This window comes from Equus asinus, chromosome X (genome assembly GCF_041296235.1).
Source record: "Equus asinus isolate D_3611 breed Donkey chromosome X, EquAss-T2T_v2, whole genome shotgun sequence".
In the NCBI taxonomy this organism is placed as follows: Eukaryota; Metazoa; Chordata; class Mammalia; order Perissodactyla; family Equidae; genus Equus; species Equus asinus.
This window is the reverse complement of record NC_091820.1, coordinates 11,978,150-12,003,284: the sequence shown is the minus strand read 5'-3', so window position 1 is coordinate 12,003,284 and position 25,135 is coordinate 11,978,150. Positions and strand designations below refer to the sequence as shown.

The window sequence follows — 25,135 nt, the reverse complement described above, 5'->3', positions numbered from 1 at the left end:
CATCTGCATTTACAACTACTATACAATTTTATAACTAAGTTAGTACTTCTTTCATTCTATTAAACAAGCAGGTTTAATATAAATGTTAGATTCTGCTATATGAAGGCCAATGACACCACGGCCAATACAGATGAAGATTCCACAGTATTTTAACAGAAAAAATCAGTAGTAAATAACCACAGGGCAATAGTAGTAATGGCATTTCCAAACTCCAATCAGCACAACATTCATGCTGTGAGCATCTGTTTCCCATCATCCCTAACATTACATTAATAGAGATTTGAATTTTACTGGATGTGTAATTTTACTTGGTTTTGCTATTTGTAAATACATTGTTTTATAGTTAAATGACAGTTTCCTAACTAGTTTTAGGCTCATATACATATATTTTCTTAATATATTTTTTTTCCTTTTTCTCCTCAAAGTCCCCAGGTACATAGTTGTGTATTTTTAGTTATGGGTCCTTCTAGTTGTGGCACGTGGGACGCCGCCTCAGCGTGGCCTGATGAGCGGTGCCATGTCCGCGCCCAGGATCCGAACCCGCGAAACCCTGGGCTGCCTAAGCGGAGCACACGAACTTAACCACTCGGCCACAGGGCCGGCCCCGGCTTATATATATTTAAATGACATATTAATAATTTGAGCCAACAATATATTTATCTATTGTTACTCAAGTTCGAGAAAAACTTGCAAAATGTCTGAAACCCTCGACTCTTGCTGGTTTTACAAAGAAAAATATTCACCGAATACTTACTATGGGGCAAGGGCTGTGCTAGCTGCTGTAATTCAGGATGCCTGCACCGATAATATTAGATACTTTATAAATACTTATCATCAGTGGGTGATGATTCACCATGACTTTTTTCCCCTTCTTTAGTACGGTAACACTGTTTCTGACGTGGGTCTAAAACAACCTTACTTGAGAGGCAGTAGCTACAACAATTCTTTATGAGATATAGTACTTGGCTTCCTTCTGACACTGGGCCCTCAAGTTAGGACGGGAGTGGGGAAAGCAATTTCATACACAGAAAACACGATGAGTCCGTTACCTGAGTCTCTTAATCGAGCGAGTTCCTGCCGACGTTTCTTTCGTTTCTCCTTCTTGAGGGCGGCCCTGTACTTCCTGTGGCTGGAAAAACGAGACACACACGCTCCAGCGTCAGTGGTCGCACCTGCAGCGCTGCCTGAGCTCCCCTCTCCTCCGCGCCCAGTGACAGGAAATCGCTCGGGTGCTCAGCAGTGAAATCTTGCTTCCCGTGTTTTAACTACAGAACGTGCATTTACCACCACCTCGCCCTTCCACACCCAGACAGACGGCAAGTCTTCTGCATCTCGCCACCTGTTTCCCTCCTCGCCTCCATGGACGGCTGTGAGAGTCCGGGGCGCAGTCCTGGAAGGGCTCGAGCCGCCGCGGCAGCTGGCTTGCTTGGCCCAGCTCCTCTTTCCTTTCCGCCTGCACATCCTCCATGCCCAGCCTTGGCCCTCTCCGTTCCCTCTTCTCGCCAGGTCATCTCCCCCAACTCAGCTTACCTCAGTTTCCCCGGAAACATCATCTCCTCAGGCGCCGCCATCTTGCCGGCGCAGCCACGCCCCCAAGAGCCAGCCGGAAGAGGCAGACTTAAGGCAGCGCGCGGTGGCGCGCAGGCGTCGGTGCCGCGCAGCCTGTCGCCCGGGCGGGGAGCGTGCCTCGCCCATGGCGGACCAACGACGGAAGACGGGAGACTCCTGTAGGTGGCTAGTCTTCCAAAGCCCTGCGCAAATAAATGCCTCCTTCCCGAAAACTCCTCTGGGGCTCCTACCCCGCTCTGGAAGTAATCCTTCCCTCTAGCGTTTCCCCAGAGCTGTATCACTACCTCTCCCCATACCATAGTGCGGTGATTTGTGGCCAGGAGGTTAAAGTCACACTTCTCCCTCTTTTCTCTTCATCCGCCCACGAAGCCTTATCCCACAGGCAGCCGCTCGCCTGGCATCGCAGTCCGACTTCTCCAGGTTCCGCCTCAAAGCTCCTGACTCCGCCCCCTCCCATTCACACCTGCCGGCTCTGTAGGCAAAGCTAACTCCTGGGGTTGGCAAAGGTGCAACCTCTGCTCCCAAGGAATTTACAATCTAGAGGCCGAGGGCCATTACATAGATATAATATGGTACAGGCAACTAAGTTTACTTAACACAGTCCACCTGGGGATTCAGGAAGAGCTTTCTGATGCCTGAGTTGAGTTTTGAAGGCAGACGGCCTTTACCCAGGTGGAGAAGGGTGAGAATTGAGTTGCAGGTAAATCGGCATAAGCAAAGGCACGGAGAGGTGAAACAATGTGGAATCTGCCAGAACGACGAGAATTTGGGCCATCGAATTTAAAGGGCAATTCGAGAGTATCAAGGAATACAGAGGTAGAGGTGGGCTGGGAATAGGAGGGCCTAGTATGCCATGCTAAGAAGCTTTCATTACGTTCTGTAGGCAACAGGGAACCGTTGCAAGTTTTTAAATTGAGGCTTGTTGTGGAAATATTTGTGTTTTAGGTAAATTACTCTGGTTTGCAATATAAAAGATAAAGCTGGAATATTGAGACCTAGGTGAGAGGTGACATGGGATTAAACTGAGGCAATAAGAGTAGATATTGAGAAGGCAAAATCAGCCATGCTAATAATTAGACTGTGATGTACGCGTACAAGGCCAGGGACAAGACCAAGAAAAAAGGTTTCTGCCAAGGACACGTTGTATCTGCAAAATGATTAACCCCAGTGTTTTGAGTGATTGGATAACTTCCCTGCCCTAGCTTTGTTCCTCTCTCCTCCAAATCAAAATTAGTGAGATACCCAATTACTAAAGTCACCCTGCTTCCCCTAGTCCCTCCGTGGAATCATTCAGAAGCCCAAACTCGCATAAAGCCCTGCCCTACTCCCTCTTATAAAAACACTCGCAGTAACACACCTCCAAGTTGACCTGGTCCAGCTCAGTGCCTCGGTAATTAGGAACACAGACTTTGGAGGTGGATGGACTGGAAACTCAAGCCTTGACTCTTTGATCTTGAGTAAATTCCTCAGTGTCTAATCCTCAGTTTTCTCATCTGCGAAAATCAAGATAGTAATAATAGTTCCCAAATGCATGCTATATGTTGGCATAGTGCCTGGCAATCGTCAGTATCCCCAAAACGTTAGCTGTTATAACATCATCATCATCATATGTGTGAAAACTTCCAGACCCCCTTAAGTGGAGGTTTAGGTACTTGTCCTGCATGTGCTCCCAGCACAAGTATTTCACCTTTTATAACACCTATCACACTATATTGTACTTTGTTGCCTACACATGTCTGCTTCTTGCACTAAATCTTAAAACTCCTTTGGGGCCGGCCCAGTGGCATAGTGGGTAAGTTCACATGCTCAGCTTCTGCAGCCTGGGGTTTGTGGGTTTGGATCCTGGGCACAGACCTACACACTGCTCATCAAGCCACGCTGTGGTGGCATCCCACACACGAAATAGAGGAAGACTGGCACAGATGTTAGCTCAGTGACAATCTTCCTCAAGCAAAAAGAGGAAGATTGGCAACTGATGTTAGCTCAGGGCCAATTTTCCTCACCCCCCAAAAAAATCCCCTCCTTGATGGTGGAGACTTGGCAGTTATAGCCCCTAACTAGAGAATGCCCTACATGGCACAAAATGTGGCTGTGCAAATCACCAATTTTGCTGGTTTCCATGACCAGGACTTATACTGAGAATTGCTGCTATTCTGAAAGCGTCAGTGCTTGGGTTGCTGCACATTTCTTACGAATTAGACCTGACTTTCATGCCAGATCAATAGTAAGAATTTCTTCTAGGAAGATACTCCTAATTTAAAAAGAGTACAGATTTAGATTTTATTTTATCATCATTTAGAAATGAATGTAAATCTCCTTTTATAGGAGTTAGACATTTATCTTCCACAATTTACCACTGAATTCATTTTCATGAGCAAGCTTCAGTTGCTCAAGTTAATTTCATTAAAGTTACTCTAAAAGCCAATTCCATTTCCAAACTATAGTTATCATCATTTGAGTTTGATAAGTCATAAGATAAAAATAAGGTATGTAAAAATTTACTACAAAGATACATTCTGCTGATATTCTGATAAATAGAACAAAGTTATCTTTATTCTGCAACATAACATATATTTTCTATTTTTCTTGGTGCCTAAAATACAACATCTACTTATTCTTAATTATGTATACTTCAGTTCATCCCGCCCTCATGGGAAAATGCCTAAATTTTTATTTTTCATTGTCAGAAGAAAATAGCTGATTATCTTTAAAAAGTTAAAGAAAATATTTTACTCACATAAATAATGTAATAGGTAATGCTATTACTAAAGATGTCTTAGTTATTATAAAATGGCCAAAGAATAATGCATAAATGTATTTTTCTCTTATTGCAAGCATAAAGGGAGAGCAAGGAAAAAAAGTCTACTCTCTGAATGCCAGGTTGGGACTCTTTCAATTAATTTGTTTTTTTCTTGCTCTAGTAGGACAGTGGTACTAGGATTCATTAAATAGTCAAGGCAGAAATTCTCAGGAAAGAACATTTCATTTTTTGCCTACCATTAATTTCAGTATTAGTCACTAGATTTACTCAAGGACATCAAGTGAGGTCTCAAGTCCTCTCCAACCCTCATTGCTATGCCAAGGGCTTTATATATTTTCCACATTACAGTTATAACTTAAAATAGCAAGATAAAATACGAATGCATATTAATATGAAAAATGCATACAAATCTACATTTGTACAACTGATTAAGTTTTCTTTGGAGGAAAGAATTATCCACTGATAATTCTTATAACTTGATTCTTTTGTCTAGTGATAAGCTCAAAGCAACACAACTGCTGGTGGTTTGAGAAGGAATGGTGGCAGGGTGAAAATCCCCACCCAGAACCCAAACCAAAGTACCATTTCTAAAGAGTGGTTGAATTCAAAAAGCAGGAATCAAAATATGCATAGGGACAAGTGTCGTAGTCCTGCCATTACAATATACCATAGACTGAGTGGCTTATAAACAACAGCAATTTATTTCTCACGGTTCTAGAGGCTGAGAAGTCCAAGATCAAGATGCTGGCTGATTCGATGTCTGATGAGTCCCTCCTTACTGGTTCAGAGATGGCTGTCTTCTTTCTGTGACCTCATATGGAGGAAGGGGTGAGAGAGCTCTCTGGGGTCTCTTTTAAAGGGCACTAACCCCATAATGAGGGCTCCACCCTCATGACCTAATCACCTCCCAAAGGCCCCACCTCCTAATACCATCACATTGGGGATTAGGTTTCAACATATGAATTTTGGAGGGACCATTCAACATGAATGCATTACTATTTATATGTTAAGTAGCCAGTATTGTTTATATGTACTAATTATATGGTAAAATTAGAGCCAATTTGCTTAAATGAACTATATCCATTTTTGATCAATAAAATTTTACATGAAAGAACTTAACCAAGAAAGCTGGATTAAAAAGACAATAAAATGTTAAGCAGAATAAACATCAAGTAAATAATATTGATTCTCCTAGTGACACAGAAAAATACCTCAAGTGATTACAATACCATAGTTTTGCTAATATCGCGCCAAAAGAATGTGTCTCCCCGTGAGCAAGGGAAAGACATCTTCCTAAACTTTTTTGAGGTGGATGCCTGGTTTTAGAATAGCCAACTTTACCCTGAGTCATGTAGCCCTGGGAAAGGAGAAAGAGGCTGGCAGCTTGCCCTGTTGGTGATGTCAGCAGATTGTACACTGGTTTGACAGAAAGAGGAGAGCTAAGGAGGGGCGGGTGGCTCTTTCCATTCCTGCTTCTCTAATAAGTAAATCCCTTATGAGTTTTCTAGTCACTTTCTCATCTACGTGGTAAAGGATGTCTCACTAATTTTACAGAATCTTACACACTCAAAAAAACTACTAGGAAGAAAAGTCATTCAACAAATATTAATATTGTGAAGAAGGGGCTTTATTATATTATTTAATGAAGATGAGCAGCAATTTCAATACAAAATTCTTTCTCAAGCCCTTTGACAGACCTCAAGCCTATTTTTTCCCTTCATGTTTAGGAAGGTACAAGTAAAACACTTCCGGAAGCATAACAGACAAGTTTCCTGCTAGGGTATATCAGTAACCAGGACATCTAAAGCACCCCTTTGGGGACCAAATGACTAAGACACAGAAGAAACCACACCCCCAAGGCAGTTTCCATAACCTCTGCAAAGAAGGTGACCAAGAATTTATCATGCAAATCAGGCCACGGCGGAGCGTGAAAGAGGGTGCTGTTAATACTTACACCAGAACACCAGGTGTTAGTAAAGCAGGGGTGGCAAACCGCAACACCCTACCCAGAGCTCCTTTGTTTCTCTAAGGTATAAGGGCAAGTCGGGCATTCCATACACTGGTTCTCACCCCAATTTGGAAGACTCGCTGCAATAGAATTTTGCACTAAGCGTTTGCAAGATGCCTAGGAGGGAAGCTTGTATGCCCTGGAAAATGCCTATCTTGTGTGTTTATCCCCCCACCTTTTTTTTTTGAGGAAGATTAGCCCTGAGCTAACATCTGCTGCCAATCCTCCTCTTTTTGCTGTGGAAGGCTGGCCCTGAGCTAACATCTGTGCCCATCTTCCTCTACTTCATATGTGGGATGCTTGCCACAGCATGGCTTGCCAAGCAGTGCCATATCCGCACCTGGGATCTGAACCAACAAACCCCGGGCCGCCGAAGCAGAACGTGCGCACTTAACCGCTGTGCCACCAGTCTGGCCCCTGTTTACCCCTTTAAAGATAACCATGGTTTGAAACCAATCAATTCTTCTAAGTTAACGTAAACTTTTTCCCCCCACATTTATCTTTTTAAGAATTTTATTTATTCCCTAGGGCATACATGCTTCCCTTTCCCAGAAAAGGCCTGCAATCTAGAAGCAAATGCCTTCACCCCCTCTTTTTTTGGAGCAGAGATAATCTCCCAAACTTACACATACAACTCCAACCCTACCTTTTTTTCTACCGTATTATTTATTTTTAATTATAAAATATGCATAACATAAAATTTCCTCTTAACCTTTTTCAGTGGACAGTTCAGTAGTCTTAAATATGTTCATTCAGCCCTACCTTGCAGGCCAGATGACTAACATGTTAATGAAAGAAACACTACTAGTTATTAACGCAATATTGAGTCTGAACACAGGCTTATAGGCAATTAGAGACATTCCAAGATATTTATAAGCAAGGGTAACAGAGGCATGGATCCCTCAGAATATGTAGAATTATCTAGATTTTAGCTAATCTGATAAGTTTCTCTCTCTATTACTGTAGCAAGCATCTTCTAAAGCACTGTATAAATTGGGAGATTTATGTTGATCACCTGCCTCGCGTAGAATCTCAACTAATGAAATAAAGTTCAGACAGGTTTAAAGAAAAGCCAAGTGAGTTCTGTCATTGTGGAAAAAATATTATCATCATAGTCTATAAAAGTGTATAAACAATGCAAAATAATCCTATAAACTATAGACTATTATATTGCTAGTCTTTTGAAAAATATTTATGTAAATAAATCATGAAAGAATTTTAAGTGCTAGGCACTTCAAGCATTTTCTTTAACATGTTCTGCATATGCTTTCTGTATGATCCAGACTTTAAGTAAAATCTCTGATCTTCAGAAATGCAGAAGGATTTCTAGATATTAGTAAGTACTTGCTTTCTTAGGATTAAAAAATATTTTCATATATCATAAATTGATAGTAAGTAAGCAAGCATATCTTGTACTAGTAATGACAACTAAAGATCAGGGCCAACATATTCAATGCCAAGGCCTTATAAAAGAATACACATTCATGTTTTGAAATAAAATATACCTAAAACCACGGCCAATGTTTGGTCAGGAAGTACCAGTTTGGGCCCTGAGGCTGTTTCTGAAAGGCCTGCATTCTGGATGGTCAATGTCTGTGCCTTACCAGTTGTTAACTATTTTGGTTATCATCCCTATTTATAACTTTGTAGAACCACTAATTGATAAACATAAAAAGACAGCCCAAAAATGTCAGACATAAAAAGACATTACAATTACCAACAGGTTGCTAGAAGAGAAACTTACATCTCTTGCTGGCACTTCAGTGACAAACGTTATTATCAATAAAAGTAAGAATTTGTTTACCAAAGAGCTTTCCTCCAAGACTGAAGGAACACTGCCATACCAAAAATGCACATCTATAATTATTGTTAAATGCAAGTGTTCAGAATAGTCTAGTTAATTTTTTAAAAGCTAGTATGTTTTAAAGCAAAATACTGCCAAAATACAATCGTCTTAAGGAGTCGCTTGGCTGGTCGATGGCTTGGGTTTTGCTTGTATATTCAGCACATAATCATGACGGAAGGATGAGCGAACAGTGCGATTCATCAGGGGCTGAAGGGGGCGGAAGTTGTCCACCATTCTTTTCTCTTTCTCCCCCTCGGAAGTGAAAAGCAGGGTCCGAAATTGCTCAAGCTAGAAATAGAAGCAGGAAGCAAAAATAATTTCAATAGAAAAACAGCTTTACTTCATGAATAAATTACTCTCACCTTTACAACTCTGAAACATTCGTCTAAAATTGGATACAGAAGGAGAACTTATTTCTGGGTAGGAATGCCTGCCCCGCTGGACAGGAAATAAAATGTCGTTGTGGGAGGAGGAGCGTAGCAGGAAGTGGCAAAACCAGCAGGGCACTTGAGATGCAAAGACTGGGGGTCAAAGACCCTGTCTTCACATATTAGCCAGTTGCCAAGGACGAGTTACTTCATCTTTGATTCTCAGGAACCTCATCTTTAAATGGGCAAAATAGCCAGCCTACAGAATAATAAAGGCAAGGCTTGATGCATATAGTAACAGTGCAAAAAATGTTTTGTTTTTTAAAATTTAACTGAATCTTTAACATAAACAATGTATTTTTGATTGATCACTGCACCTGAGCACTGTGACAAAGCAATGCTGCCCGTGGATGTCTTAACTGGCCGTGGGATACCCCCGACTGGCATTGTCCAATAGAACTTCCTATGATGATGGAAATGTCCTCTGCACAGTTCATTACGGTAGCCACAAGCCACATATGGCTAAGTGCTTGAAATGTGGCCAGTGCAACTAAGGAACTGAATTTTTAATTTAATTTGCATTTGAATGTATCTATATTTAAATTTAAATGGCCATGTGTAGCTAGTGGCTAACATATTGGACAGTGCAGCTCAATACAAAAGGAGCAACCCCAGATCAAGGGCTTGTTCTCTAAAGTGGCAATAACATCAATCAATAGCCCCTTGGCTTTCTGAGCAACCATGTTATGGAACACTTGACTCCAAGCCAGCTGGAAAATCTGTTCACAACATTTCTCCTCACTCAGTGAGGTGCACTGTAGCTTAGAGAGGACAGTCTGGGGCACACTAGGCAAGCATGTGAAGGTTTGTTTGGATCAAAGACTTCAGGCCAAGTAGAACTGTAGAGGTGGGACTGTGACCTGGGGCAAGCACCAAACATAGTGACCATGTTTGCAAATTACATATCCTCATTCATTAGGATTGTGTCCATGTAGTTAAGATTTATTTTTAAGCTTTTAAGTTAATTGCAAAAGATTAGAAATAGTCCAAGTACCAATAATAATTTACATTAGAGCTATAAAATTGACTAATACATAGCCATTAAAAAATGATATCAAAGATAATGTTTATTACCTATAAAATGTTCCACACATCACTGAGTGAAAAAAAGCAGCTGGAGCTAGCCCTGATGGCCTAGTGGTTAAAGTTCAGTGCAATCACCACTTCAGCAGCCTGGGTTCAGTTCCCAGTTGCGGAACCACACCACTCATCTGTCAGTAGCCATGCTGTGGCAGCAGCTCACATGGAAGAACTAGAAGGACTTACAACTAGCATGTACAACCATGTACTGGGGCTTTGGGGAGGGAAAAAAAGCAGCTAAATGGTACATACAGAATGATTCCACTTTGTTAAAAAATTATATATATTTATGTAGTCATGCATCACTTAACAATGGGGATATATTCTGAGAAATGCATTGTTAGGCAATCTTGTGTGAACACCACAGAGCGTACTTACACAAACCTAGACAGTATAGCCTACTACACACCCAGGGTTTATGGTACTAATCTTATGGGACCGCTGTCATATATGTGGTCCATTGTTGACCAAAAGGTCATTATGTGGTGGATGACTGTATTTATTGGGACCACATCAAATTTATGGAGAATAAACAATTCATGGAGAATAACAACTTAAGGAGATGACATCAAAGGTGTCTATATGATGTCTTCCTATTCAGTTACATGGTATGAATTTTATTAATTAAATTCTTCTTTTGTGTCTTTCAGGAATGTTAAGTTTTCTTGTTAACCTTATTCTAAGGTATTTTATATTTTTGCTTCCATTATAAATAATGTTCATTCTTCCATTATATCCTCATATCATTATATCTTTTAACTGATTGTGATTTATACATGTCAAATGTATTGATTCCTATAAATTAATATTGTACTCCACTAATTACTGAATTATCTTATATTTGCAGTAGTTTTTTATTGTTTCTCTAATTTATTTTTTCTTTTCTGGTTTACTTGTATTGACTACTTCCAGAATATAATCTACTATAAAATTTAATATGGTCATAATCCTTTCTATATTAAGCATACTATTTACTTTAGAACTGAGATCAATCTCTTCTATCAAGTTAGGGAAGTCTCCATACATTTATTTTACTGAAAATGTTTAAAAACTAAATGGTGAATTTTGCTAATGCATTTTAAGAATCTATGGAAATGATTATGATTTTTCTGTTTAGATTCACTTATACAATGAATTATATTAATATCATTCTTAATAATGAATCATCCTTGTATTACCGGAATAAATGCTACTTGGACAAAGCATATACTTCTTCTAACGTACTGCTGGATTCTGTTTCTACTATATTATTTGAGCTTTTGAAAAATATATTCTTCAGAGACATCAGTCTGTAGTTTTCTTTTTTTTTGGTCCAATCTTTGATGAGTGTTGGTATTAGTTATCCTGGCTTCATAAAAAAGATTTTGGAAGCTTCTGTTCTTGTGAAAATGCTCTGTAATTAATAAAAATCCCTTAAAGCAATCATAAGCAAGTATTATTGTAGTTTAGTTATATCATGAATTAAACAAGATTTTCACCACTTAAACTTAGTTTCTAAGGAAAAAATAAATTCCAAGTTCAAAACAACTGACTTAAAATTTCTAGACAGACATTGTTGGATTCTGTCTTCATCCTGAGAAGTCCAGAGCAAAATTACCTTAAGTATTTTAAAGGATTTTGAGCACATCCATTTCTAGCCTTCAATTTTCCCTTTAAAAAAGTCTTGTTTATATAGAGATTCATATTTATATATAAAATACACAATGCATAAAACATATGTCATTGTCAAATACGGAAGTAAAAAGCTTCTGTTTCCTAAGCTTTAATTCTTCTCTCTAGTTTATGTGAAGCATTTCCTAATTCTTATCCAAATTAAGACAAGATATTAGCACATGTTAATAAAAATGTATAAGCACTACAAGATGTTAAAAACTGACGCCAAAGTTTGAGCTCAACCTTGTTTTAAAGGGGCAGACTAGAATTTCCTTATATAGAAACATGGAAAGACCGTACCTGATCATGATCAACCTCTACAGGCTGCTTCTTAATGATCCAGGTGACAGATTCAGAGAGTGGTGGAGTAGTCAGGGACCCCGAGTAGGTCCAGTAATCTGGGCAGGTGGGCATCAGGCAGGAAGGATCAAATGACCCAAATTCCACAAGGGTGTCCTGGCCAAGAGAAGGGGGTCATCATTTCATGGTAAAAACCACTCAGGAATGGGATGATGAGGCGATGATTCTAGGGGTTCCTGGGGACCAGCAGTGGTCCAGAGGAGCTCCAGGTGCCTCTGGGCACCTTAGGACAGAATTATGCCCATGCTTTGTTCTTGCAATTAACTGTGTATTTTGGATAGTCCTCAGTGGGAACACAGCAGACACCATTTGCTCCCTCCATTCTAGTGACTTTACAGCAGGTGGTCTCCTCTGAACTCCTTGGGAGGCATTAGGTGGTAGTTGGTGCATAAACAAGGAGGCTTCTCTTTTTCAAGAGACTAATAGAATTCTCCTTTCTAAAATGCAATATAAATCAGGAGGAGCCAGGATCCTGGACTAAAAGTGGGCGGGGGGTGGGAAGGGAAGAAAGGAAAAAGAGGGAGATGGAGAGGGAGAGAGACAGAGGTGGGAGTGGGGGGAGGGAGAAGAAAGAATATATGGACTTCCATGGAGCAGTCCCTTTGGGATTCTGAACACTGAACAATTAATCTTGAGGGTTGAACAAAGTTATTCAACCTGAAGGATATGGGTAATTGTTCGTTAAAACTGGACAAACCAAATTTCTGTAAAACTTTTCTCTTCTCCCAGCATGTGGGAGGGTAGTTAAGTGTCAAGAAAGACACTCTGACGGTTTCCACAAAGATTTAGAAAGAGCAGGTGTCAGCAGCAGAGGAGGGGACAGCATTATGTTCCTGAGTCCCCAAGAGCTTGGTGGCATGGCAGCAAAACCAGAGTGGTCAGTGCCCACCAATCAAATTCCTTTTGTCCCCTGCAAAGTGTCCCAGGTCCAGGGCTCTCTCAACATAAGCATTATAAATGGCAAGTTGTCTTCTAGGTAAGTTTCAAAGAGAACCTGAATTACACTGAAGTTAATTACATTTGCCAATTCGAAGTGCCTTGTTAGTGGCTCCACTCTGAGATTGAAACATAAAACATATTTCAAGTGATAGAGGAAAAAAATTATTACCTTATGCTTAATTGATGGCAAAGTATCCACTAACTTCTGTAGCTCTTTATGTTGTTTGCCTAGCTAAAGAAGAAGCAATGAGAAAATATTTAAAACAATTGACATCTCACTGAAGAAACTGTAACAGAATGCAAACTAAAATTAGCCACCTGGGATTACATAAAAACAAACAAACCACACTACTTCAACTACACTTAAACTGGTAATTTAGGACGTTATAAACATCACTGAATCAAATTAGACACAGAACAAATGAGCAGGCTGTTTGCTGACAGGGTCAGAGTGCCTGCAGGGAAAGGTGCCCCTGTTCCTTTTAAATATCAGTTCTTAAACTGAAATTTACAATAATTAAAATTAAAAATGGCTCCACATACTGGTACAAAAACAGGTCCACAGATCAATGGAACAGAATTGAAAGCCCAGAGATAAAACCACACATCTATGGACAGCTAATCTTCGACAAAGGAGCAGAGGGCCTACAATGGAGAAAAGAAAGTCTCTTCAACAAATGGTGCTGGGAAAACTGGACAGCCACATGCAAAAGATTGAAAATTGACCATTCTTTTTCACCACACACCAAAATAAACTCAAAATGGATCAAAGACCTAAAGATTAGGCCTGAAACAATAAGTCTTTTGGAAGAGAATATAGGCAGTACACTCTTTGACATCAGTTTCAAAAGAATCTTTTCGGACACTATAACTCCTCAGTTGAGGGAAACAATAGAAAGAATAAACAAATGGGACTTCGTCAGACTAAAGAGCTTCTTCAAGGCAAGGGAAAACAGGATTGAAACAAAAAAACAGCTCACTAATTGGGAAAAAATATTTACAAGCCACTTATCCGACAAAGGGTTAATCTCCATAATATACAAAGAACTCACACTGCTTAACAACAAAAAAACAAACAACCCGATCAAAAAATGGGCAGAGGACATGAACAGACATTTCTCAAAAGAAGATATGAATATGGCCAATAGACACATGAAAAGATGTTCATCATCGCTAATCATCAGGGAAATGCAAATCAAAACTACACTAAGATATCACCTTACACCCGTTAGATTGGCAAAAACATCCAAAACCAAGAGCGACAAATGTTGGAGAGGTTGTGGAGAAAAAGGAACCCTCATACACTGTTGGTGGGAATGCAAACTGGTACAGCCACTATGGAAAACAGTATGGAGATTTCTCAAAAAGTTAAAAATAGAAATACCCTATGACCCAGCCATCCCATTACTGGGTATCTATCCTAAGAACCTGATATCAGAAATCTCAAGAGTCCATTGCACCCCTATGTTCATCGCAGCATTATTTACAATAGCCAAGACGTGGAACCAGCCTACATGCCCAGAAACTGATGATTGGATAAAGAAGATGTGGTATATATACACAATGGAATACTACTGAGCCATAAAAAAAGACAAAATTGGCCCATTCACAACAACGTGGATGGACCTCGAGGGTATTATGTTAAGCAAAATAAGCCAGTCAGAGAAAGACGAACTCTATATGACTCCACTCATAGGTGGAAGTTAGTATATTGATAAGGAGATCAGATCGGTGGTTACCAGGGAAAAGGGGGGTTGGGGGAGGGCACAAAGGGGGAAGTGGTGTACCCACAACATGACTAACAAAAATGTACAACTGAAATCTCACAAGGTTGTAATCTATCATAACATTAATAAAAAAAAAAAAATGGCTCCACAGTCAAAGTAGCCACATTTCAAGTGCTCAATGGCCACATGTGGCTTGTGGCTACTCTACTGGACTGTGCATTTTTATACCATTTGAAATATACTGATAACAATCTTGTATTTTAACCATTGTTTATTTTTACCCCAATATTCTTAGAACTTAATATTGCAATGTTGTGCCTTGTCATCATAGAAAACAACACATCATTTAAAGTAGGTAAGATTTTTTTTACCTTTAAAAATACCCCTATCACAGCCAAACCATTTTCTTCCAGTGCCGCATCCTCAAAGTTTTCAAATTTGACTGCATTCCAATGCACCAAGTGCAGCTGAAACACCATTACAAGAGGGTATGACACATGATCATGGAGGATCGCTCCAAAACAGACAGACAGCCTTATCCAACACATGATATTTTAACATGTTTCCTCATCCAAAATAAAGCCATTGAAAAAAGCATATGACAATCTGGTGCAAAATGAAATAGAAATAAATAACAGGAAGAAATGTATGCAGGAACAGCAATGAATGTTACTTTGAAATAGAGGGATTTACTTGGGGAGAAAAATAAAAAACAAACTTAGATAGCAAAGTGAGTAACATTTCAGTGAGGGAAGCAACATTTGTCCATTCTCATCCTGATTTGCATGAAACACTCATATTCAAAACCCATCTGCATCTAAAGCAAAGATGTTTATGTTGAGAGAAATAGATTCTCCCTATGGGAATTAGACAGGCGTTGAAGACAAATTTCTTTGAGGGATAACTACTTAAAATGTGTTTCTTTTTAAGGTAACATTTAAAACTAAATTAGGGGAAAAGTTGTAAGACAAAATTCTATTTCCTTATGTGCCTCCTATATTTCCCTACAAATCATTCCTCATCCGTCATTCACGAATGCATCATCGCCCCGCCTCCCGAGTGAGGCCCTCAAGGTCATGGTTAACTTCTCCCTCTCCTCTCCTGAAGAGGACCTTGCCTCCAAGTCCTGCTGCTTTTATTTCAGAAATACTTGCTAAATCTTGCTCTTTTTCTCTATTTCAATTGCTACCGCTTTTATTTAGGCTCCCAGCATCTCTCATCTGGATTACTTTGACCTGATGGCCCTGTACTTTTGCCTGGGTTATTACTTTAGGCTATAATTTGAGCCTATCTTAGAATTCTGGAAGAATTCAGTTGCAGGATCTTAAGATTCATTTCTGCAATATTATTTGAGATGAGGGAAGTTATTTTTGCATGTATAAACTGGGAATAATCAATTATGCCCCTGAGAGGACTATTTAGCATTTATAGGAATCACATGATTCTTCCTGATAATTTCTTAGAACTAGAAACTCAGAACTATCCCCCCTTCTCCACAGCTGTCACTGTTCCTGAGCTTCTCAACGTACCTCTGCGGGGTAACATTTGCTGTCCACGGTATGCTCGGAGCCCCAGGCATCGATGGCCCCCCAGTGAAAATGGAACTGCTTCAGTCGGTAGTTGTCTTCCAGGGGTCCTCCCTCGATCACTGAAATGGCACATCCAACAATTCAGGGGACAGCTATTCACGCCGTGGAGGAATGCAGGGGAAAGGCCGACTCTGTGGGTTGACCCTTCTATACGACCTGTCCTAAATGGAGCACACTGTATCATATACATGTGTTTAGAAACTTGATTTCCACGCAGTTAATACATGTATAAGGGCAAGACCTGCACTCTGAATGACATCGAAATTTAACTACACTCCAAGCTACATACAACTGGTAAAGGCCAATTCTTGACTTACTGTTATATTCTATATTTACTGTGCCTCGTTATTTTTATACGCAATAAAATGCAAATTTCTCTCAGCATATTTATCCAACTCTCTCATAAAACTGAAATATGGGGACCACAGATATTCTCTTTCTGTTTTACGTACTGACACTTTGCTTTTCAATTTTTGAAGATACAAGTGTTTCTTTCCCTTTCATTGAAATGGAATAGGAAATTTCCAAGTCAAAAATTATCACCCATTTCCCTTTGGACCCAATGAACAATGTGAGTCATCAGCCACACACTTTACCACTGGCCTCACCATGTTGGATAATAAATACCTTTTGTTTAGCCTAGAGTTTTCTGGAACTAGTGACATCAATACATTATAGGCAAAATATTCAGATACAACACGTTTTTAAAGTCACATTTCCTCAAGGCTTTGGGTGGTGCAGATTTTTTTGCTTGAATTTGCTAAAGCATATTAGTTCCTCATTCTTCCATCTCATCAGACCCTGGTGATGTCTGTCCACGGTTAAACCAATACAACACCACAAAAACCATCCATCTCATCGATCTTAATGATCTTTAGAATTTATTGCATCATTAGTTGAATTTTATGTAAGCAAATGATTGAGTACAGCAACCCCAAGGACCAAACACACTGGTTACGTCATGCAGTGGTCTGCTATGTATCTTAATGGCTTTCAAAAATATTTTACATAACTTCCTCTTTTAAGAAAAGAAGGAGTTTCGTAAGAGGTGAGTGAAGACACCAATGGCCACTTTCCTTTGAGGGGCAGGAGAGGTGCAGAGAATAGTATCATGTGATTCACTAAATTAACAGGAGGACAGTACTCCAGTGGACTGAAATAAAAATATCTTCCAAAAAATTCTTATTTTTCTATGCCAGCTCCATATTGTGAGCATGACTTTGGCAAATGATCTAATCTGTTGAATGAAATTGAAGGTCTGGTCCCACATGACCAGGGAAGAGGAAAGGGCCAGCTTTTCTCTCCTATCCACAGAAAAACACTGCAACATTTCCTGGACACATACTGTGCGTCTTCTCCAAAGATGATCAAGGCAGAGAGATGTCACTGATGGGTGGCTGCAAGGGAGTGGCAGCACTGGTCTTCAGGTGTGTTTGGATCACCCACACTGTACACTAAACACATTTTTAATTCATTGCCAACATTTAAAGCTAGACAACTTCACATAGAAATCCACATTTCCAACTTGACTTGAGAAGGAGATGCCCTGCCCATGTTGGGCACACGCTCCCGCTGGGTAACAAGAGGCTAGATGGGAGAAATGGCGACCCCCATTTGGATGGTCCCACCAGTTCTTCACAGTTGCCACCACTGCTATTTCTCTCAGACTCTCCCAGCCTCGCTCATTTTCATGACTTCTCTGGCACTGGAGGTGCATCTGCATTTCTGATCCCTGGGAGAGAAGTTAGATGCCCAGGCATCTGACTTGGGCACTTGCTAGCTAGAAAAGTCATTAAGTTGCTACCATGTGCCAAGCACTACACCTATATAAACTGTACATAGGAAAGAGGTGAGACAGGGCAGCATTCTCCTGTATAATGTGGTTAAGAGCATGCACTTTGCAGGAAAAGGGCCTCAATTTGAATTAATTGGTTTTGTGTCATTAGCCACATGTGCTGGCAGTTTCTAAGATGACTCCCAATGATCCCCGTCTCCTGGTATTCACACCCTTATATAATTCGCTTCCCTGAGTGTGAGCTGGACCTTGTGACTTGCTTCTAAGGGTAAAAGTGATAGGATGTCACTTTTGAGATTAGCTTACAAAAAGACACTGGTTTCCATTTTGTTTGCCCTCTCTGACTCTTCTCGCTTGCCTGCTCTGATGAAGCCAGCAGCCATATTGTGAGCTGCCCTCTGGAGAGGCCCATGCAGCAAGGAAATGAGGGTGGCCTCTGGCCAACAGCCAGCAAGGAATGCAGGTCCTGAGGGGAAGTGAATGCTGCCAACAGCCACTTGAGTGAGTTTGGAAGAGGATCCTTTGCCAGAGGAACCTAGAAATGAGACCCCAACCACAGCTGACACTTTGGTCACAGCCCCATGAGAGACCCAGAGCAAGAGTACCCAGCTAAGCTGCACTCAGATTCCCCATCTCTGATCATGGTCTGCAGAACTCTCCGTTAACTGGCTCTTGCCTTCCTCAGGACTTCCTTGTCTGCCACTTCCTTCTGGCACTTTACACACAGTGATACCTAATACAGCATCACACTGCTTCACACTCCACCTCCACGTGGAGCACCCTGGTGTCACCTCAGCCAGGAAGCCTTCTCCCACCAGACCTCAGGTGCACACTTCCCTCACAGCACTTAGCACTCTGCACTCACATCTTCTCTTCAAAGGTCTGTCCCCTCACGACACTGTAAGTTCCTTAAAGGCAAGACCATCGTTTCTTCCTCTTTCTATTCTGAGGACCTGGCACAGTGCCTGGCACTTAGGAGATCCTCAACGAAACCAGGAACTAAAGAAATAGACTGTAAAGTGTCTGTTGGGTTTTTTAATTGAAACCTCACTGATAGCCTCAGCAAGAGCGAGGAAGAGGGTGGGGTCAGGTGGGGCAGACGGGTGGACAAGAGGGGGAAGTACAGCCAGCAAGAAACAGGTGGGGAAGAGAGACAGAAAACAGTGAATTAGAAAGCAGAGCAGTAATAAGATGTCAAGTAAATATATAACTTATTTATTTAAGGTTGTTGATATTTTGGTCTTTCTGTGCTCTAAGATGAAAAAGAATTAAACTTGTAAAAAGTTAGATAACAAATATAAAACACCTAGCAGAGTCAGACTTAGAGTAAGCAATCTATGGAATATTCGCTCCTTTCTTTTGCTTTTAATGTGGAGCTAGCAGAGAGAGGGATGATGAAGGGCAAGGTAATACACAGGACCCACACGAGTAAAAGGAAATGGGCATGAAACTTCGGGGGGTGATGGCAACATTCTAAAATTGGATTGTAGTGATGGTTGCACCACTCTGTAAATTTACTAAAAGTCATTACATTGTTTTTTCAAAAAAAGTAAATGTAGGACCAAAAATAGGGAAGGAGAACTTAAAATGTTTGTGCAAGCATTCTTACTAGGTTCATTGGTGATGCCCCATCAAAGTGTAAAGTAAAGCGAAGCAAGATGGGGCAGGAAGCATCCTTAGGAGAACAATGGGACTCATCTCTCCCTCTCTTTAATGCCTGGTGCCATCGCCAATAAGAGTCATTTCAGAAGAGGTGATAATTTACAGGGATCATCCATGGGACTCAGCCCAGGCATAATTCAGTGCCCTACCCCACAATATTTTGCATCGCTCATATGTATTCATTAAAATCCACAACTGTGTCCCATTCAGGGGAGCCAAAGAACAAAATGATGCCCAGCAGAAGGCAGTGGTATAAGATGCTGACATAATTTCTCTATTATCCTTTTAATTTCTGTAAGGTTGGTTGTGATGTCCTTTCTTTCATTCCTAATTTTAGTAATTTGAGTCTTCTCTTTCTTTTTCTTGGTCCACCTAGGTAAAGGTTTGTCAATTTTGCTGATCCTTCCAAAGAACCAACTTGTGATTTCACTGCTTTCTGCTCTCGTCTTTATTACGTCCTTCTTCGTGTTTGCTTTGTGCTTAGTTTGCTCCTCTTTCTAATTTCTGAAGGTAGAATACTAGGCTATTGATTTGAGAAATTTCTTCCCCAGTATAGGCATTTTCATGTGTAAGTTCCCTCTAAGCGCTCCTTTAGCTCATGCCATAAGGTTTGGTATGTTTTGTTCTGTCACATACCTGCCCCAGCTCCTTTAACTGCACACTTTACCTCCAGTTCTTTGTAAAGCACGCTGCAGTACCATTTCCTTGGGTTTTTTTGAAATTTATAGACACTGATATTTATTAGATCCTTTATTTTCTAGAATTAGAATTGTTTTCTGTCTTTCTTCATTTCTAGGATGTCTTTGCCTTCTTTTACATTTCCTTTACTTTTTAGGTTCATTCACTCTTTCTTCCTCTTTGAATACTAATGGTTATTTTGCAACAGCATGGAGAAATAGCGGTGAATAAGCAGGAAATAGGAGGCAAGCACTGAAATGCGGAAAAAGAGAGAGAGGGAGAGAAAGTTAGGTACTTACTAAAGATTAATAGTATCTTGAAGAAAATAATTATTAAAGCATAATGAAAAGAGGTTATCTATTTTGGTCCTTTCTTGACAGAACAAGTGGAAAATTAGCAACCTCTCTATAATTTTTCCTGTATATTTTGTAAAAAGAGTGTGAGACTGACTCACCTAGGGAGCGTAAAATCAAGGAATGATGTGTTTGGAGGTATCTAAAGAGCTATTATGACAAAAATGTTGGTCATTTGTTTTCCATCTGAGATTGCCCATTTAAATAGGTCTATTTTTCAAAAGAAAAAAATAAAACAAAAAGCTATTTGCCTTCAATGATCTTAAGATTAACTCACTTGGTTAAGAAACTCATTAAACAACTTCCTGAGATTTCCAACTCAATGAAGCAATAATATATTGGCAACAGACAGTCCTTAGACTGTCAAGGTCATTAGAAGGCTGACCAACATTTAGGATCCTCAGAAGAAAAGAAAGAAGGTTGCCAGGAACCTAGACAGGACTGAGACTAATTAATTGAGAAGACTGCTATGCATCTAGCATGAATGGACGAGAGTTGGTGTTCTATAGATTGGGTCTGCCCATTAGTCAAGTTCTGGCAGGAATAATGGTAGTAAAGGAGACAAACAGAGCTTACCATAGTGCAAGATGGCCATCAGGAACACAGGAATTTAGCTTGCTTTTAAAGATTTCTGGAATCCTTATATACAATGCAATATTATAGGCTTCTAGTTAAGATGGGGGCATACTCTCGGGTTTTGGAAAAATTAAGAAAGACACCAGTAAATCTGGGAGAAAAAGGAATAATTTCTTCTTAGTTTGAGAAATGCAAATAAGATGTAAGGGTTTAGGGTTGTGTCATACCATGGAGGAGAAAGAGGAAAATGAGGGACACAGAGACACCTAAGCCCTTAAGGAGAGACTCAAGCACTTCCTGGATCACAGCAGAGAAGTATGTCAGAGGGAAGAGGACCAGAGAGATTGATCCCATTGGAGAAGCAGTCTGTTTGCAGTTGGACCAGAGGACTATGTCTCTTCAGAGCATCACCAGGAAAATACAAAGGAAACCAAGATACAGTTGAGAATCCTGGAGCCAGGATACACATAGGGGTGAACACTTCTGTTTATGCTTTAAGTTATACTTTTTACTTCATTCATTAACACTTTCACAGACTTATTTCCTACCATTCCTAAGAGGAAACTAATTTCCTTTAGATCAGGGTCTCTCAATCTCAGCTCTTTTGACATTTCAGGCGGTATAAGTTTTCGTGAATGTTGTCCTATGTATTGCAGGATCTTCAGCAGCATTTCTGGCCTGTACTCACGAGATGGCAGCTGCACCACCACCCCCCAGTTGTGACAACCAAAAATGCCTCCAGATGTTGCCAAGTGTCCCCCACCCCTGGGGGGAAGAGGTAGCAAAATTGCCACTGGTTGATAACCATTTGTTAAGATACACTATTTCAAATAATAATTATTCAGACTAATTAGGACTTCTTTTTTTTACTGAGGAAGATTTGCCCTGAGGTAACATCTGCTGCCAATCTTCCTCTTTTTGTATGTGAGCTGCCACCACAGCATGGCCACTAACAGACGAGTGGTGTCAGTCCATGCCTGAGAGCTGGACCTGGGCTGCCAAAGCAGAGTGTGCTGAACTTAACCACTTAGGCCACTGGGGCCGGTCCTAATCAGGACTATTCGATACCATCAAATTCAGTTTGGGAAAAAAAAAAGAAACCTGCATAGAATTAATCACATTCTGTTTTCCATAGATACTAAAAGTTTCAGGTAAACTTTGAAATTGTTCAGATCAGTTTATATCTGGGTAGGTTGAAAAAAAGAGATGATTCAAAAGCAATATAATAGTTGAATTTAAAAATCTCTTTTAAATTGTGTTTCTTTTAAAGTAGATAACACTGTTTAATTAACAAAATTGACAGAACACGAGTTTCCATTTTTCTAATATATGACTAGTCTAACTAGTTAAGACTGTAACCTCATGCACACATGAATATTCTTTTTGCCCCATTTCAAAGATATTGCAATCTGATCAGCTAAATCTGATTATTTAGTATAAAAGTGTCTTGTAAAGTCAGCAAGCAGAGAAAACTAGTACATATTCAATAGCTACATACAAAATAAATTTCAGACAAAGCTTTAATTTCACACCCTATCTTCTATATCAATTATAGAATTTATACATAAAGATATACATATTTATTGATAGGAAATACTACCTATACTAATAGAAGAAAATGTGCATTAAAAACTAGAAGGAACTTTTTTCATATACTGGCAAAGTAAGTCCAATGAGTGCCATGCCACTGCTAACAGGAGATTCATGCTCGCATGGAGGCAGTGTGATATGGCCTCTGCTGACAAGAAACTGTCCCTTTAACTCCAGACAAGAACACCAGTCTGGCTCTCACCTGATTTATCTGTAGAGTCTTCAAATTCCACGAGGAAAGAGTACCCGTTATTCCAGATGTGGAGGCAGGTGGCCGGGTCATAAGAGATGGTGAGCGGTTTTAAGCCAGGATCATACACGCTGTCCCTCCACCGGATGTTGATGGGCGACTGGCGCTCGCCTGCCGGGACCAGGTCCACGCTCTCCCAGAGTGGGTGCACTAGGAGAAAGCACATCCGGGCTATCACCAAGATGTCCACTATCTGGGATCACACACCAGGCAATTCCAGTTGCGGAGAGCCTGTCGAGGCCGATGGAATTGAAGTCTTAGGAATTAGTTGCTCAGGGGCATAAATGACTGACCAAGGCAGAAGACAAAGCGGTCAGAGAGCAGCTTGTAGAGAAGCGGCCTTCTGCTGTCTCATCAAGCTAAAGCATCTCAGGTGACCTTCTAATTTCACCTAAACCGAGTGACACCCAGTCCTGCGATAACAGCAAAATGCGTGGAGACGAGCGCCATGTGGAATAGGCTATTCTCAAACGAGTTCCTTCTCTTTATTGATAATTTTCGGAGCCCAACCTGCCAAGCCAGCTTTAAATACAAATACAAATTAATGACATTTTCAGTACTGAACTTATTTTCAACAAAGGAAATGAGGGAAGAGGAGGAAGAATTTTTGGACAGAACGTTCAACCAAGCATGGTAAGGTTTTAATTGGTTGGCTAGTAGAAATAAAGGCTTGCGTAGCATGCATCCTGTAATCTAGCTTGCTGTTTTGAAATTTCTGGAATCCTAGACACAATGTAATATTATAGGCTTCTGGTTGAGATGGGGACACACTCTAGGGTTTTGAAAGAATTAAGAAAGATACCGATGAATCTGGGAAGGAAAGGAGTAATTTCTTCTTAATTTGAGAAGTCTAAGTAAGATGTTCAGGGTTTTGGGGCCATGTCATACCATGGAGGAGAAAGAGGAAAATAGGGGACAAAGAGACCCCTAACCCTTAAGGAGAGACTCAGACCCTTCCTGAATCACAGCAGTGAAGTATGTCAGAGGGAAGAGACACAGGGACATTGATCCCATAGGAGGGATTATACGGTCCCATAGAAGTGCGTCTGCTGAGTTTACCTCCCATGTAAGCGAACTGTGAGCACAAGGCAGCCATCCTGCAAAACCTGGGCAGAGAATCAGCATTGCTAAGGTCCCTGGAGTTCTGTTTGTCACGTGCACAGCTATGGACATTATATATGAAGGTGTACATGCACAACTTGTCCCACATGGCACCCACAGTGATGACATCACTGATGATGATTTTTCTACCCAAGAGTCAAGCACCAGGTCTTTGTGGCAAGTCCTGATAAATCTCAGCGGACTTCCTGTAACACAGATAGAGCTGTTGAGACATCCATGCATGATGGACAGAACCCACGTGTATAATTTGGGTGGTACAGTTCTCTGCCCTTTAGAAACACCACGGATGGGAACCAAGACCAACAGGAGAACCAGAGGAAATATGAATGGAGATAAATCATGACCAACGACCCTCTGTACCTCACCCCACTACTAAGAATGAGTCAAAGGATTTGAGAAAGTGACAGGACAGCTGCTACCCAGTCAAAACCCCTGTGTATGCCAGGGTCACTGGCACTCCACTTTCCACTAAAAAAGCCAGAAACCTGCCTCTCGTTTACTCTTATAGAGGAGACATCTCTTCCTGAGGTAGTTGCCCAAAGCTGGAAGTTCAAGTTCAAGATCTTAACCTTATTTTGTTTTGTTTTTTTGGGAAAAGTGCACCAGTAGTATAGATATAGAGCTCTCCAAGCAGTTTCTAGATCAGTGGTTTTCAAGGGAAGAAGTGATTTTGTGCCCCCCCAGGGGACAGTTGGCAATGTCTGGAGACTGTTGGTTGTCACAACTGGAGGAGAGTGTTACTGACATCTAGTGGGCAGAGGCCAGGCATGCAGCTAAACATCCTACAATTCACAGGACTGGCTCCCACAAGGAAGATTTATCTGGCCCCAAATGTCAATAATGCCAAAGTTGAGAAATCTTGGTCTACAGCTAAAAAGCTATAGGCAAATTCAGAGTATTCTCTTTTTTCTTTCTATTTTTTCATATAACGCAGTACTCATCTCTAGGGAGGTCCAAATCCAATGTTTTGGGTTTTCTCCCTTAGTATAAAAGAACTTGTGAAGAACAAGAACTTTTTCAGAAATCTAAAATGGAAAATGCATATGAGTCGGTACAATAAAGTCACACTATAATTGGATTAGAACGCAAATTCCTTGCAGGCAGGAGCCATATCTCCCTCCTTTTTTGTTGCCCTGTAGTGCCTTAGTC

The 25,135-nt window shown here is 40.5% G+C and overlaps 2 protein-coding genes across 5 annotated transcripts in view; both read right to left on the bottom strand.

Moving 5' to 3' along the window:
• Positions 1–2,041, bottom strand: part of ZRSR2 (zinc finger CCCH-type, RNA binding motif and serine/arginine rich 2) — a 31,901-nt gene extending 29,860 nt beyond the window's left edge. The window contains exons 1-2 of one of the 3 annotated variants that reach the window (XM_070501824.1): positions 1,866–2,041; positions 1,050–1,129 (exon numbers count right to left, since the gene is read on the bottom strand). In XM_070501824.1, the coding sequence (XP_070357925.1) occupies positions 1,050–1,129; positions 1,866–2,026 (241 nt within the window). In that variant the 5' untranslated portion in view covers positions 2,027–2,041. Of the gene's footprint in view, positions 1–1,049; positions 1,130–1,530 lie in introns of all 3 variants that reach the window. The other 2 variants (XM_014857653.3, XM_070501823.1) reach the window with 2 other exon arrangements.
• A 3,894-nt stretch (positions 2,042–5,935) lies between these two features.
• LOC106841575 (carbonic anhydrase 5B, mitochondrial) overlaps positions 5,936–25,135 on the bottom strand; it is a 38,752-nt gene continuing 19,552 nt past the window's right edge. For both annotated transcript variants that reach the window (XM_070501825.1, XM_070501826.1), the window contains exons 3-8: positions 22,817–23,014; positions 15,901–16,019; positions 14,743–14,838; positions 12,814–12,876; positions 11,646–11,801; positions 5,936–8,472 (exon numbers count right to left, since the gene is read on the bottom strand). In XM_070501825.1, the coding sequence (XP_070357926.1) occupies positions 8,293–8,472; positions 11,646–11,801; positions 12,814–12,876; positions 14,743–14,838; positions 15,901–16,019; positions 22,817–23,014 (812 nt within the window). In that variant the 3' untranslated portion in view covers positions 5,936–8,292. The remainder of the gene's footprint in view (positions 8,473–11,645; positions 11,802–12,813; positions 12,877–14,742; positions 14,839–15,900; positions 16,020–22,816; positions 23,015–25,135) is intronic.